At 36.0% G+C, this 14,559-nt stretch overlaps 1 protein-coding gene across 1 annotated transcript in view; it reads right to left on the bottom strand.

Annotated features, from left to right (window-relative positions):
• Positions 1–14,559, bottom strand: part of CORIN (corin, serine peptidase) — a 114,200-nt gene that overhangs the window by 32,865 nt on the left and 66,776 nt on the right. Inside the window, exons 7-11 of the mRNA XM_088524720.1 lie at positions 12,288–12,395; positions 9,937–10,047; positions 9,209–9,325; positions 6,107–6,205; positions 805–1,036 (exon numbers count right to left, since the gene is read on the bottom strand). Of these exons, the coding sequence (XP_088380846.1) occupies positions 805–1,036; positions 6,107–6,205; positions 9,209–9,325; positions 9,937–10,047; positions 12,288–12,395 (667 nt within the window). The remainder of the gene's footprint in view (positions 1–804; positions 1,037–6,106; positions 6,206–9,208; positions 9,326–9,936; positions 10,048–12,287; positions 12,396–14,559) is intronic.

Here is a 14,559-nt window from a genome sequence, read left to right as displayed (position 1 = left end):
TGTTGTAAAAGTAGAGCTTTGAATCCTGTCCTTTGCATCCCATATGCAATATTCTAACTTCCCTGTTAGGTTCCAATGTGAGATTGGAGCAATATCGTAGCAAATCTCCCTGTGTCTCACTCTTTATTTGCACTAAGAAGCTTATCAGTAGATAAATAATTTTCTATTATTTTCTATTTGACAAAATATTATATGGCAGGATGTGTTGGCACATTTTCAATACAGTTTTCTTTCAACACATTAAAAACTGAGAGAGAACAGTCAAAAAGTTAATTGAACAAGTACAAAGCGTAAGTTATTAGGCTATGAATGACATGACAAAACTGGACTATGTATTTCAATACACTTTTCTAATTAGGAAAGCTAAGCATAAATTAAAATTTCAGTTTCTGTTAACAGGATTTGGAAAAGACTTTGTACAGATCAAGTGTTACACAAATGCAATGAACTATTACAAATGAATAGGTTTCAAATTAAATAATTTTTCTATATTTATCTATCTTTTATAGTGGTGCAGTTCTAATCAAACACACAGAAATGGAAAATACTTCATACCCTTACCTAATATATACATTTTGAAAATTATTTGAACTACCATTCTTATATTCATTTTGAAAAATTCAGAAACTGATGAAATGCATGTAATAAACTAGATTTAATGATCTTACAAAATATGATTCTATACCTGTTGCTATGGAAATACAGAGCAAAACAAAATGGCATTTTTAATGGAAGCAGAAAATTTGGAAAGACTAATATCAAAGGCAATGTTAGCCAAGAATTAAATTAGGAGAAGTATTTTACCTGCAAGGTGGGATCCGTTGATTTGTATAGGGGTCACATTTTGGTACTAGGATTGTACAGGCAAAAAACATAAGGTACTTATAGCAGTTGGTCTGAACCAAGGCTGGGAAAAGAGAAGATTCCCAGCTGATAGAGGCTTCTTTCTGAGTCCTGTGGCCCAGATAGTTTGGATAACTAGTATAGTTGTAAGGCAAGTTCATACAGAGTTCCAAAGTAATTGGTTCACACTGACCTTTCAGGGGAAAAAAAAAAAAAAAAAGGTATAAGATTGAAAAGGGTGTAAGATTAGATGAAATCCTGAACAAGTAACTGCATAAGTAACAAATTAACTAGTCATAACAAATGCAAATTTCAGCATTCAAAACTCCATATGTTCCCTACTCATATCAATAAAGAAAAGAGGTTTTGACCTAACAACCTATTCAGAGACTATTCCCTTACTAATATCTTCTTGAGTAACATCTTAATGTAATAGAGTACAATAAACCATTCTTCAGAAACAAATTTATTGTCTTTAAACCAATTTTTGATGTGTTTCCAAGCTGGTGTCCTATGCCATAGCACACTTCCTACTGTTACGTTAAGCTATCATAACGCAACTTATACCAGCAAGGTAATTGTGAAAATCAAGAGGGTCATAGAATAATTCAGCATGGAAGGGACCTCAGGTAGCCCCTAATCCAGCCTCCTGCTCAAACTGGAGTCAGCGGTGAGGCCAAACCAGATTACTCAGGGCTTTATCCAGTCAGGTCTTGAAAAGTGAGAATGGAGACTGCCTCCTGGATAGAAACTCCTGAAAACCTTTCTGGTTAGAAAATAGAAAGTCTTTTTTGATGTATCCCAATAAAGATTCCCTATTTGACAATTCACCCACAGAATTAGTTTTATAAGTTTGTCTTCTTTTTTCTTGATGAAACCCAAATACATATATGCAATTCTGAAATCTATGTAGCATCCTAAGTGTTAGTATAACATGACTTTATACAAGACTAAAGACTGGAAAAATACATGTATGAATGACTTGTATTGTGCCTCTTATTCAAGGGAATTTAGTTGATTTCTAGAATGCCCCTATAGAATGGCTCCTTACATATTTTCAATATGAAGACAATTTTAACACTGTGCTTAGAAAGCTTCCATCACCTTATGAGCAACAGTGTCACTGCCACACTGGAAAGAAACACCTTGAATCTCAAGCCCAATTTCTCGCAATAAGGAAGCAGAATAACTAACAGAGGGCACCCAGGGAACAACTCAGTAGATTTTCAAGAGGTCAGGTAATCCAAATGTTCATCTTTCCTTCTGAAGTCAGTCCTACAGTTTAGTAGATGTGAACTACTCTTATTTATAGTACGTACAGTTACATTTTATTATGAGTGAAGTACAAGGAATGAAATCCATTGCATCTGTTATCCTAAATCAACTCCCTCAATTTATGCCCATTTTTAATGTCTTAATACTTTTATTATTAACTTGCTGTACACACTATGTAGGAATTAGATCCGCATAGAGTAAAACCAGACTTTATGCTAGATATGAGGATCTATTATTTACCTGTACCAACTGTTTTGAGTTCTCTCAATTACAATTTCAACAATAGTGAATATGAATTTGTTCTGTTATTCTAAAAATGTTGTAACTGCATTACAATGCCAGCCTAAACTGATCAGAGATCATCACATATGGAGAGCATCCATCATATTCAATGTTATGAAAGCCTAGGCTTAGCCAGTAATTTTCAACAAAAGAGTTATTTGGGTCAGAAAACACTGCTTTGTCAAAGTTGAAATTTTCCACGGGAATTCTCGTTTCTAGCTGAAGATGAAATAACCCTGGTCAAACTATGAACAGCAAAAATAACATGAAGACAATAGTACTTCCAGATGTTATGCAAAAAAATCCTCTCTCAAATTCTCTTGCTGTTCCATTGTGTAAAAACAATTAAGTATGCACTGGATCAGAAAGGGAGAGAGAGACCTGATCCAGAAATCTAATTCAGATTATGTGCTATTCCTCTTGAGCACTACAGACTACTGCCCATACTACAGTATGAGTAGGAAACATCTTCACTGAAAAGCTCTTTGGTTTCTCATGACATTGAATTGGAATATTGTTTTAAAACATATATCACAAGTCAAAAAAAAGTTTCCAGTATGGTGTAAAATAACCTTAGCTCTTCCAACCTTTCCTGAAACTGCTATGTATACATATAAGGGGATATAAAAATCAGCATTGGACAGAGAAAGGTATTTGTCAAATTGCTTTGGACCATACTGACATAATGAAGCTCAAGAAGGAAAGGATGCTTCAAGCTCGCTCTCATTGTGAGAAGGATTGAGTGCAGTCAAACTCCTTGAGAAACCGTTGTGTTTTAGAGGATTGCAGGCACTATTTACAAAATGTAATTTGCACAGAAGTGAACTGCCTGTCAGAGGCTCTCCTACTATGCCTGGAGGGCAGTTCCTGTCATGTACATCCATTTTCTATAAGTTAAAAGTGTTTGGGATTTAGTGTAATGCCCGTAAGGATTTAGTGTAATGCCCATAACTTTTAGAGGTTTTATGAGTAAAAAAGCTACAAAATATCACATTAAACTACTGAAGTCCCTATTCCCAAGAAAACCACAGTTCTGCGGCTGAGTCAGTAACGCTCTAGTAAAAATCATTAACTCTTCCAATGGAGAAACAGCATCTGCTCTTAGAAACACAAGCTGGAGTAGCTGCTTCTCCTGCAGGCAGAGAGAGCTGGGACTAAGCATCCTTCACTCCCATAAGTCTTCAGCTCTCAGCAAATTTTTCTTATCATAAATATTTATACTTGTGACCAGCTGGAGTGGCATTATTCAAATCAGTAATTCTATCCAAATGAATACCCATGGATTCTGATCTTAAAATGACAGGAAAACATGTTCTTCATATATCACTGGAGACAAGAAAAGAATGACTGAGATAATTAAGATACGAGATTTAAACCACAAAATGAATTACTACCCTTTCATTAGAAGTTAAACTGAACTGTTGGCAGTTTTGTCAGTTATATAGGTACATTCCTTTTCATTTGTGAAACCCTTCTTAATGTTTCTTGAAGAAGAGTGATGCTTTGGTCCAAAACATAAAAATAAAAAAAAATAACCCACTACTGCAATCACCTTTTTAAAAAAAAGACTCCTTTTCACACAGAATAATTCTGCTATAGACATGGATTAGAGGATGGACCAACATCATGATGTCAATGGCAGGCATGTGCTGCAGACCATATTGTTAAAAAGAGGAAGCCCTCTTCAGGAAGCTGGAGGATGCCTCATGATTGCAGGCTATGGTACTTGGGGAGAGTTTTAACTATCCCAGTATCTGCTTGAAGGGCAATATGCCAAATCACAAGCGGTTCAGGAGATTTCTGAAGTGTGTTGATGACAACTTCTCGATAAAGATGATTGATAAACCAGCTAGAGGAAACGCTCTGTTTAAACTCCTAGCTAACAAAGAAGAGTGAGGGAGGTAAAGGTTACAGGCTACAGCAATCACAGATGGTGAAGTTTAAAATCTGGTTGAATTACAATCCTGGACTTGGCAGAAGAACAGATTTTACATTGTTCAGGGATGTGTTGGCAGGATCCAATGCAAGATTGTCCCATAGGGCAAAGAGGCCCAAGATGGTAGGTTAATTTTAAAGCAGAGCCTCCTCAGAGCTCCCTTCCAATGTGCAGAAAGGCAAGCACTGCAGAAGGCCAGTTTGGCTAAACAGAGTTCTCCTGATTGAGTTCAAACATGAAAAAAGCAGAATGCAGAAAGCAGAAGATGCGGTAGGTCATCTACAAGAAACACAGAGACATTGCCTGAGCATAGAGGTGATGGAGTTATGAAAGACAAAGCTCATCTGGAGTTGAAACTACCGGATGACGTAAATGAGAAGAAGGGCTCTTATAATAAATACATCGGCAGCAAAAGGAAAACTGAGAAAAGCATGGGTCCCCTATTCAGGGGACATGATGCCTAGTGACCAGGAACATGGAAAAGGCCAAGGTTCCCAGTGCCTCTTCTGCCTGCTCTCACTGGTGAGGTCTGTAACCTAGCTGCCCAGGTTCCTGAGCATACTGCCCAACCAGTGAGAGTGGAGCAGTCCCCAGAGCAGAGAAAGATGGAGGTAAGAGCACCTAAGCCAACAAGACACACAGGTCCATGGGATCATATGGAACACATTTGAGCATGCTGAGGAAATTGACCAATGTCATCACAAAGCACCTCTTTTTAATCTTCAAAAGGTTATGGTTATCTTACTGCTCCTAACTACCATAGGGCAAGGTGTAAAGTGAATGGAGTCAGACTCTTCTCAGAAGGACATAAGGACAGGATGACAGAACAGACAAGTTGGAAGACAGGAAATTCCATTCAGTATGATATTAGGAACCAAAGTTTTACTGCAAGAGTAGTCTAACACTGGAACGGGTTGCCTATCCTTTAAAATATTCAAAACAGAACTGTACAAGGTCCAAGGCAACGTGATCTAGTTGGCACTTCTTCAAGCTGGAGTTTGGGCTAAATGACCTCCAGATGTCTCTTCCAACCAAAATTATTACATGCTTCTAAATAGTGTAATAAAGTATCTTGTTAACATGATCCAAGCAGCCTACTGCGTAGTACCAAACAGTACCTTGGAGAGATAAGTGCTCAAACTCACAAAGCCATAATAGGATATGGATACACATTTATACACAAGTGAGGCAAGCTTGATGTGCAGCCCATGTGCTAAGGGGCCTGCACTGATGAGATTCCCTGAATACACTGCTCACACACAAAGATACGCTGTGAGGAAGGTCCTGATCTACTACAGTATGCATTGGTAAAAAGAATAACTAATTTTGCCACTTGGAATATCAAAATTGAACCCAAGGAAAAGTACCTTCTCCAGATTACTAAACATTATCAGTCTTGCTTATATTTTGAAAATAAACCAGTAGCTTGCACTTACATTATGTTGTTTCCTGTGTGTATACACTGAATTTAATGATATGAAAAAGTGGAATTGTAAACAGCGATAAGAATGGATCAAAAAAATCACAGAGGGGATCAAAATCTCAGTTACAAATGTTGTAACTATATCTTAGCACATTATGACTACAATCGACTATTATGACAGAACTTTTGTTTGCACTTTGCATTTTTCAGCATTTAATCATTAAATATTTGGGCATTAGATAGTAAATAAAGGTATCACTTTTAAATAAAAGTATTGCTTACTACGTGCTATCTTCATTTATACTCTAAAATACCCTAAAATAGTAGGAAGCACGTGACCTACTTACTGCAGTTTGTCTGGCTGTCTCTCATGTCACAGGGAGAAGATCCGCAGGGATCAGGACAGGAAGCACATCTCTGGTCTCCCTCCTGACAGAGGGTTTGGCCTGCAGAAAAGAAAAAAATGACTTACCAGGTCTTTAAAATTGACTGGAGTGTACTGATAAGAAACTACAGACAGACTCATCACAATCAAGTGTTTCCTTTACCTAATGCAATAAGTACCTTAAAACACTTTAAAGTTGGAAGGAAAAAAAAAGTGTGTAGCAATCTCCAGATCATCTCCAGATGTTTTTCATTTTTCTTTACTCCTACACTTAAGATAAGAATTTATGTCCCAGCTTCGAATGAGAGGTGTGGATCTCTGAAAGCCTTTTACCATCCTGCTTGTGGCAGAGTATCAAAGGTCACATTAATCACATTACAAGTGGAACAGAAGGTCCTAGCCAAAGAGAATACCCTATGGAAATTGTTTTCCAGTGCCATTCAGTTGATCTGCTTTTCATTTTATGATTGTTTCAGTGGACCAAAAAAAAACATCCTGAAGAAAGGGTGTCTGAACTAAAGCTTTATTGCCCTTCTCTGGGTAGTTAAAAAAAAAGACAAAAATCTTATGATTCTAAAGATGGATATCCAAATAACAGAAAAGCCCTTTATCCAAAAGCTGGATAATCTATTTCTCTGACACTCTCCTTTTTTTTGCAACTTCATTTTATTTTTTTGCAAAGCCATTAATTTGATTGAATATTCTTGAACTCGAAGACTAAAAGGCTTGGATTTTAACACCTCATCTCATTAGAATAGTTTATTGTAACTATTCCTTCTTATTTCTACTGCACTTTTGCCCACAAGCATTAGGCAGTTGGACGTGACATCTTTTTCTTGGGCATACAGAAACCCTGAAGAAACCAGTACTTGTGCCAAAAAACTGACAAGCTAGTTTCTATAGCTTAGTGAAATAGGCAGAGCTATCCATACTTCTGTGAGTTAACTTTACTTCCTGCGTGGTGCACACTGAAGCTATGGAGATTCTTCTTTTGCTCTCACAACTGACTGTCCTATTTTACAGAAACATCTAACTATAAAATAGAACTTTAAAGGCAGAAAAAGCCTTTTGACTTCTAAAACTGCTAAAACACTTCACATTTTAAAAAACTAAAGAACTTTACATTTACATTTTAGTTTGCTCCATCTCCTTCTTTTTCCTCAGTGGGAGAGTCTCAACCCTTAAAAACTCTTTGGGCTACAGTAATATTCTAATCCCAGAAGAGTCAATGCTGAGTTTCTATAAACATACACTACTCTGCCTTTTGGAGGATTAGAGACCCAGCTGTCAGTACATCTATATAAGATTTCTATTTTCACAAAATGAATGACAGCAGTAATGTCATTAGATGCCATAATTGCATTTCCTTAAGATATGTAGAGAAGGAAACTATTTTTCTTATTCAGGCACAGATGAAGCTAATGGTCATTTATAATCCTTATAAGTATATCCTTGTACACAAGGGCCTTGTATCCTTATATGGACAAGTAACAAGTGATTACATTGCAATCCCACATTTCTATGCTGATTTCATATATTTACTGTGTTTGCAGCAAAACCAATACTCCAGATCATTTCAGCAATAACTTCACTGCCTTTACTAGGCATATATAAATTCCATAACTTGTGGAGAAGAAAACTCTTTGCATTTAGTGCATGTCCCACTACATTTTCTCTAGTTGCTGAATTCAACTACATACATAAGAAATGCATAAGAAAGTTGCAAACTGAAATTCAGGCTAGATTTAAATAAACTTTACAGGAAACTAAAGAGGAATGACCCAAATGAAGCCCAAACTCTGCCTACTCTTGCTACTCTTGAGCAAACTTAGGCAGAACAATCTGTGGCTGTATTAGAGACCGGTTTCTGCACTACAAAATGTTGCAAAATATTGGACAGATTTTTTTCTTTAATATTTAGGAATAGAAAACAGAGTATGGAAAAGTTTCTTATTTAAAAGCATCACATTTTAACACTAAGAAGAAAAATCTTTTAAGGTGTGGGCAGAACACTGTCTATTATGACCGCTTCTTCTCTGCATTTAGTATCCTTCAATCTGCATTTCTTGAAAGAAAAAAAAATTACAAATATTTCTTAAACTTCCCCAGAGGCAAAAAGCAGCAAGAAACAATTACACCACTAGCTTTTAGTCCAGATCACATAGCAAAATTTTCAGTGAAATTCTCTTCACTAAGGACAAACAATCTTAACAGGATTAAGATGGGTGAATTTGAAAATTTTCAATTGTTATTTCTAGAAAGCTCTAAACAGTTTTGTACTTCAGAGTTTATCTCATTCTTTTATCTCTTTCATCTATCTCATCCTATCTCTTTCACAATAACAGCTATCAGCAAGAGAAACAGAGGTGATGGAATTTATAAAACAAAACACCAAAACCCAGGAATTACGAAGAAAAAAAAAAGAGCATTTTGTGAGATTACACAGTGAGAACTTTGTCCCAGGTTTTTATACTGCCAGAGTCAGAATTAGAAAAAAATTCCTGCAAGAGTTGTTTGCAACTTCATCATGCATTGCAGAGAAGAATGATGGTAATTTCTGTGTTTTATAGTCTTAGTTAAAAAGATATTTAAATAGTTGTGTGGAGATCCAGAGAGCTTAACAAGGACAGAAGAATCAAGTAGAAACATGTATGAAAGGATTTTTCTAGATTAGTTTCCTAAGAAAATCCGGTTTATATAATCACACTATGCACTTATCTTGCACTAATTTATCGGTCCTACTCTAATAACCTTTGAATATGTTTTCCTAATATGACTATGTCTGACAGTTTACTCCCTAGTTTACTAAGTGAACTGGATACTTAAAAGTTTACTGAAAATAAGAATCATAAGAGAATTATATTAATATTTCTCCCACTGAAGAAAAGACTGCAATGTAAATGAACTTAGGAGAGGCAAGAGAATCCACATATGAAAAATACCTTCAAATGCCCCAGCTTTAACACTGTTTTTGTGAAAGCAACTGATAAAATTCTGCTTACAGCTTCCTTTGTGAAAGCAGAGATTCCACAATAAGAGGAGGACAACGAGGTATGATCCTTACTTTCACTGCAGTTTTCTTCATCGCTTCCATCTTTACAGTCATTATCTCCGTCACACTGGAACGCACTGGGAATGCACTGCCCGTTTTTGCACTCCACCAGACCTTGACTATGACATGCTGGAGAAAACACACAATATTCTGATTAACTTAGGTTGCTGAAGGCCTCGGTTATTTTTGGATAACTCTTACTAAAGTTATGTTACATTATGTTGCTTATCACTGAGGTCACTAGACATTTTTCATTGAAAAGCTGTGTTTTCAATAGCCTACAACTGTGCTCATTTTTAGGGACCTAAACCCTATATGCCAGGTGCTAGCAACAGACTGAATTCAAGGCTCAGCAGTTTCAAAAGAAAATAAAACATAGATTTTCCTGATGTAAAGACTCTATCACCTTTTTTAGCTCACTTATTTACACCCCCTTATTTGTATTAGGTTCTCAGATTTTGGAGAAAACTACAAGATAGTGGTGTGAGGCCAAAAGGCAAGATGGTGCTAGAACCAGAGGTGCATGAGAAAATGGGGTATGATAACTTTAATGATTTTGAAATATTTGCTAATTCCTCAATATTTGATTTGCAACCTCAGTATTATTCTAATATAATTTTTATGTATGTCTTTGCTGTCATCATCATAATCACTGCTGGGAAGACAGAAGTTCAAGCATTTGGGTTTTATTTTCTAAAGAAAGAAACAGAAAACTTATTTAGAGATCTAAGTAAACTTACAGCAATTGATTTCATCTGACTTGTCTGTGCAGTCATGGTCACCATCACACACCCAATCAGCTGTTATACACCTTCCATCTCCACACTGATGATGCATCACTGGATTACAATCTGAATACAGTGTAAAAGTACGATCAAAAATGAATGATATGCCAGCAATTTAATAATTTTTATGTTTGCTCAATTATTCCATGCCTGTAAACTCATCATTCTTGCTAACTCCTCCTGTGCCTTAGTAAATTCCAGTAAGATTTTTTTTTTTTGCATCTGCAAATTCTATTGAAGATGGTGGTTACATATGTTCTGGATACTATTTCCTGTTTAGATAGTGTTGTGTTCATTTAATCTCTCAGGTGAACAACTATTTTCAAGATTCTAAGATTTATTAAGTAGATTAAAAGATCTTCTGGCTATCCACCTTATGCGAAGATTTTCAGTAAGCCAACTTTTTTAGTTACCATCAGAGAATAACATGCCTCACACCTTTTACTAAGTAGTAAATTATTTGTTTTTCAACTGCCATATTTGTTATACTTAATCAGAAAAAAAGAAAGTTTTTGCTGGTTGACAGATTTTTTCATAAGATCTAAGAATAAACTTGTCTAAACTAGTCTAACTTTATCTTCATCCTTTTGTCAGGATGCTTCTTCAAATAAAGAAAAGGATTGTGTTGAGAAGGCTGACTAAAGGAAATACACACAGCTGTAACAGGTCTTGGAGCATGTCAAGCTTACAAGAGTAATTATTATCAGACCATATTTGCCTTTTAGCTTTGGTGTACTTTTCTTAGAGGCTTGGTGGGGAGAGGAGGAGGGAGAGTTGAAAATGTTTGACATTGTTCTATTTCTCTCCAAACTGCTTAGCACCATACTAATTTACTATGTATGGAGGGTGAGGTGTTGGTCACACAGATGTTTCAGGCATTTATGATTTAGCAGCAAAAATCTACCATAGCTCATGAGGGAATTCACACTCCAAGCACCCTGGAAGCTTGATGAATACAGTTTGTACCACTCAGACTGCATTAGTATATTTGTTCAGGTCTGGCAACACAACTGTTCTCAGTTTATCATGGACACATACAAGACAGTATGCTCATAAAGTGCCTTCATGGTAATGTTTGAAGACTAAGATCTTGACCTTGGAAATGCTATATGGCCTAGCCACACACACAAAGTATTTCAGTGCAACCCATCTGTCCATATTTTAAAAGTCAAAACACAGTGTCAACACAGACAAGTTGATAAGAAAAAAGACTTGGATCATGGTTCCAGTTTGTGATTTATTCACTCCATCTGCCACAGGGCCAAATAAAATATGTTAGCTTATGCAGTCTTCCTCACTCAGGTAAGCCATCCTGGCTGAATTTACACTGAAACAGAAAGCACACGTGCAGGCCGGCGTGCTAACCAGTCATGAAGCCATCTGTAATCTGTACAGACAGAGGAAGTCAGATTTGAAATTTTTATACAGAAAAATGATCTCAAGATGGTGATGGTAGGAGTCAGACTAATGTTTAAGGAAATCTGTCATCAGACAGGCTTTACAAGAAAAACTCCAATCACGAATCAAAAGTGGCAAGAAGTCTTTGAGTTATTTTTAATTTGGAGATGAAACATAGTAGAAATCTCAGGAAAAAATATGCTTAGGTTTTTTTTTGCTTTGAAATTGTGTATTTTTTATTTTTAAAAAAAGAGAAAGAAGAAAATGAGAAATAATATTTAAACTTTAAGAGAAGTATTATAAAGTTACCACTTAATTCTTCTCAGGCATAGGATTAGGAGTAAAAGTTTGATAAATAAGTCCTGGTCTTGTGCTTGAGAAGATTTTGAATGTTTAAAGATCATTATCTTTTATGACAAAACTTTTTTTTTTTTTCATGAGAACAATTGCAGGTAGGAAAAAAATTGTACCAAGGCAGAAAAAACAAAGTGAATTAAAAACAACATTTTAAGGAGGAGTAGATTTTGATGCTCAAGATATGCACATTCCTAATGACATTTACGTAAAACTTTTCAGCCATAAAACTGTCTATCTCCAGGCTGTGGCCTCTTCTGGTTTCCTTTAGTTTCAGTTAAAGTCATCCAAGTGGGCAGGAAAGCAACTATAACATCTTGACTAAGTCTAAAACACACCATTCTTTTTTCTACAAAACCTTCATAATTTGAATGTACTCAAATTCCATTTTCTAACTTTTCCAAATTGTTTATAACCATGTGCAAACTGTTTTACTTTGCCCCAAAAGAACACCAATGAGATATATTGTTTTGAGTAGTTTAAGAAAAATTATTTCCAGGCTAAGCAATACTGCCATCTTAAAGAGTACAGAAAAGTATAAATCTTCCATTTACCACAGTTTTGTTCATCACTAAGGTCTCCACAGTCATCATATCCATCACACACAAAGGTATAATTGAGGCATTTTCCTGTGTTACAACGAAATACATCATCACTGCAATCTACAAAAAAAAAATTTGCAACATGTCAACATAATATTGGGCTCTTTAATAAAATATCAACATGAATACATTTAATAAAAAGATTAGCTAAAGATATCTCCCAATTTACAATAATACTTAATGCATATCACTTTTTTTAATTAATACAGAAGAAAAAGAAAAGTCAAAAATATTTCGGGGTATTTTAATTTTGTTCTACCAATTGCTTTTCATCTGTATGATCAACAGCAGGAGGAGAAAGTAGTCCCTGCAACATAAAAACCGTATTTGATTCCTCTTGGCTCTCCTTTCATTTGCCACACACTAACAAATGCAAGAAAGCCATTGGGGAGAAATGTTTTGGTACACTATACTGAAAGTACTCAAAATGTATTCAAGCTGTGCAAGAAAATGAATAATGCAAGATAATAAGGAACTGAAATGCTCAATTCTGGATACAGATCATACCCTGGTAGCAACCAGAGGCTGGAGAAAACAGCAACCAGAAATCGGAGAAAACAGGCTAGGAGTAAACAGAATGAAATCACAACCTTGCTGACAAAGATGATCATGAGAAGATTTCAAGGCATAAACTATTTTGTGCCTAGTTTCATTCATGGTAGAACAGTAGAATGCCTTTTTGATTAACATATTTATTGCTTGGAGTCAATGATTAGAAAAAATAAGAAACTGAACATACTGCACAGTGAGGATAAATCAGGGACAGCATTGTTTCTAAAAGATACTGTGCACTCAAAATCTCACCATGATCATATTTTCAAGGCAAAAACACTGAACATCTGTTTTGTTATTGGAGATCATCAACCTTATGGAGAAACACATGCATTCTCATGACTTTTTTATATTATCATTGTATGCTTTGAAGATGAATAACTGGAGAGCTTATCTTTTAGGGACAGTTTTTCATAATGTAAAATTCCCCTCACATGTTATCAATCACATCCAAATATGGCTCTAGGTTAATGATTGGTAGGCACAATAGACACAGTAGCCCATTTCCATAAGAGTAACATTAATTTCTCTGATCTCAATAAAAAGATTTTTCTATTTCTCTTTCATTATAGAAGAGCTTTTTCATACTAGCAAAATGTACAGTAAACGGTAAACTTCCTAACATTGGCTAAATGCCTTTGTTACAAATAAAGACCAAAATATTTAAATACTTACAGATAAAATGTTATCAAAGAAAGCTGTGGGTTTTATAGTAGGTTTGGAGAGGCAAGAGTACCCAATCCCGTTATTAGATGGATCTGAAGCTTCTAACGGCAAAATGAGGATCTGCAGACCCTGCTTTTGAGCTTGTCTTTGATCAATTCAAAGGATGAATTTTATTTTACACAGGGTTAGTGCTCAGAACAAGGTCTGATGCCTTCCCTCCAAGGAATACTTACCACTGACATCCCTAAGAGAGCTTAGCCTTTCTTTCCATGGCTAGCACCTGCAGTAAAGCCCTGACAAATACTGCCTGAGAATACTCAAGGTACCTGGTTGCACTTTGCCTGGAATCTAGGTCTCTCTTCCCCAGCTCAGAGGCTCAAATGCTGCATAATAGAATCAAGAATCGTTTGTTTCTCTCTCCTCTTGGTTTGTGATTCCTGCATTCATAACTGCACAGCTTAAACATATGTTATATACTGCTAGGTACAGCACTTACATAGGAGGTATGACATAGGGTTTCTGCCCCTTCAGGTCAGTGGAACTCAAGAATCTTAAGTCTATCATCTCCTAGTTCTAATTACTAAGATGCAAAGTCAAGAATTCACTGTAAGCGAAAGGAAAAAAAAATCTACCTTCAAGAAATATTAACCTTAAAAAAGGATTTAGCATTCTGCTTCCAGGTGATACTCTGACACAGCTACATATGTTTCAGATAAGTGCAAGAGCTCAGAAATATCCCTGCCCTCTGCATAGCTTCCTTCCTCCATCCCTTCTAAATCTAAGAACCTCCCTACTGAGTGAAGGAAATTTTTCATTCGTGTTTCTGGCTTCCTTAATGCCCTGGAGAGACTATACGGGGACTATACTCATGGGGACCAGCTTCAAATGTTTGGATCATCTTGATGAGCGTACCTAATTTCAGGTCAACACCTAAATTGATATTGATTTGATTTCGCAAGTCTGAAACTTTTTGAATTTACTGTTACACTTCTTTATACTTCTTTAA

Source organism: Tinamus guttatus, unplaced genomic scaffold, assembly GCF_059628265.1.
Source record: "Tinamus guttatus ecotype Peru unplaced genomic scaffold, ASM5962826v1 Tinamus_guttatus_pri_ptg000213l, whole genome shotgun sequence".
NCBI lineage: Eukaryota > Metazoa > Chordata > Aves > Tinamiformes > Tinamidae > Tinamus > Tinamus guttatus.
The sequence above is the reverse complement of the archived record's forward strand: the minus strand, read 5'-3'. Positions and strand labels throughout refer to the sequence as shown.